Raw genomic sequence first — 2,275 nt, 5'->3', positions numbered from 1 at the left:
TGGAGAGAGAAAAGGAGAGGACAAAGAGGAGGAGGAGAAAGAAGGAAATGAGAGAGAGAGGAGGGAGAAAAGGGAAAAAGAGAGATAGGAGGAGAGAGAAAGGAGAGAAAGAGGAGAGAGAGGGAGAGAGAGAGAGAGAGAAGAAGAAGAAGGAGAAGAAGAAGAAGAAGAGAAAGAAGGGAGAGAGAGAGAGAGAAGAATAGTATGTAATTTGGATTTAAAATTAAGTTTTGATTTTAATTTGGTTTTGGTTTTGGTTAACCAGTTAAAAATCGGTTTTTTTTTTAATTTGGTTTTGGTTAACCAATCCTAAAAAATATAGATATGGTTTTTAAAATTGTTTTATTAAACTGGTTAACCAAAATGTGGTTATAGTTTTTTAACCGGTTAACCATATTTTAGTTTTTTTATGAACACCCCTAAGTGACACTGAGAAGAATCCAATAGGAGGAACACAAAAGGTGACATGGGAAGAATGTAAGGCAATAAGCTTAGCAAGTGAGGAGGTTTGGAAAGATGAAGTTAGCAAACCTACAGCACCTAATCAAAGAGTCTCAGAAGGAAGGAAAGAAGAGATTGAGCAAAAGACTGATGTTGCCCAAGAGAAAGAATCAAAAGAGGAAAAAACCCTACAACCATATGTGCCACAAGCACCGTTTCCTCAGAGACTCAGGGAAGGTGAGAAAGAAAGATCATATTCAAGATTCTTAGATATGTTTGCATCTCTTAGTGTCAACATTCCCTATCTCAAAATCCTCAAACAGATGCCTGCTTGTATTAAGTGGATGAAGGAACTACTAGCTAAGAAGAGCAACCTGAAGGGTGGCCAAACAGTGGTGATGAACAAGGAATGCAGTGCTCTCATCCAGAAGGATGTACTCATGAAGAAAAAAGATCCAGGAAGCTTTCATATTCCCTGTATCATAGGAGAAGCAAAAATTGACAGAGGATTTTGTGATCTAGGAGCCAGCATGAATTTGATACCTCTATCTCTTATGAAGAAGTTACAAATCAACGAGGTGAAATCCACTGATGTAATCATACAATTAGCTGATAAAACTCATAAGCAGGGTGAAGGAATAGTGGAAAATGTGTTGGTGAAAGTGGGAAACTACTTTCCCCCCACAAATTTTGTTATTCTGGACATGGAGGAAAGCTACCTCCATCCAATTATTCTGGGGAGACCATTTTTAGCTACTGGTCGAGCACTCATTGATGTTGAACAAGGAGAGTTGATACTGAGAGTACATGATGAGCAGCTCACTTTCCATTCCTTCAAGCCCGTGCATGAATCTGAGCAAGAGAGCAAGAAATCAAAGGAATAATACAGTGAGAGCTCTCTGAAGGAAAACAGCAATGAACAACTGGGCGATCATCTGGAACTTCCCTTGATAGATAAACAAGAAGCTCAAGAGATGAAGCAACCAATGGAGTTCAAGGAAGAGCCGAAGCCACAAGAATCAGGAAGAGCAGCTAACAAAGATCACCCTAACATGGGAGTCAATGGAGCACTATTGGAAGAAGAGAAAAGAGTTGTGAAGAAATTGCCAAGGGGATGGAGAAACAAGAAGGTTCCTACAGAAGGTTTCTTCCCTGGGGACAAGGTGATATCAATCCACCATCCATAAATTCCACCCTATATTCCAACCATTCCATCTCAGTTACCTCAAGTGTTCACAATCAGAAAGGTCCTTTCCCTGGAGCATTTGGAAATTGTCAAGGAATCAAATGGGGACAGTTTCACAGTGAGAGGAGAGGATCTCAAGCACTACAATCCACCTTGATAGAGACCTACCGTCAAGCTAATGACGCTAAAGAAGCGTTCCATGGGAGGCAGCCCATGATTTAATTTCTTTATTTTTAATATTTCAGTATGAATAATAATTGTTGCTTGGTGGACAAAATTGTGATCATCAACAATGGCTCCAAAGCTTTGGTGCTCTCAAACGTGAATCTCACTTTGTCACAACTCCGCACAACTAACCAGCAAGTGTACTGGGTCGTCCAAGTAATACCTTATGTGAGTAAGGGTCGATCCCACAAAGATTGTTGGTATGAAGCAAGCTATGGTCATCTTGTAAATCCTAGTCAGGCGGATTTAAATGGATTAAGAGATTATTGGTTTAAATAATGATAATAAAATAAATAGAAAATAAAGATAAAGTTACTCATGTAATTTAATGGTGGGAATTTCAGATAGGTGTGTGAAGGTGCTGTGTTCCTTCTGAATCTTTGCTTTTCTACTTCATCCTTCCAGTTTTTTATCACTCCTTTC

The 2,275-nt window shown here is 39.3% G+C and overlaps 1 protein-coding gene across 1 annotated transcript in view; it reads left to right on the top strand.

Annotated features, from left to right (window-relative positions):
• The window catches only part of LOC107469752 (uncharacterized), a 3,444-nt gene extending 2,119 nt beyond the window's left edge, over nucleotides 1–1,325 (top strand). The window contains exon 2 of the mRNA XM_016089129.1: nucleotides 425–1,325. Within this exon, the coding sequence (XP_015944615.1) occupies nucleotides 425–1,325 (901 nt within the window). The remainder of the gene's footprint in view (nucleotides 1–424) is intronic.
• The last annotated feature ends 950 nt before the right edge of the window (nucleotides 1,326–2,275 follow it).

This window comes from Arachis duranensis, chromosome 10 (assembly GCF_000817695.3).
Source record: "Arachis duranensis cultivar V14167 chromosome 10, aradu.V14167.gnm2.J7QH, whole genome shotgun sequence".
NCBI lineage: Eukaryota > Viridiplantae > Streptophyta > Magnoliopsida > Fabales > Fabaceae > Arachis > Arachis duranensis.
The sequence above is the reverse complement of the archived record's forward strand: the minus strand, read 5'-3'. Positions and strand labels throughout refer to the sequence as shown.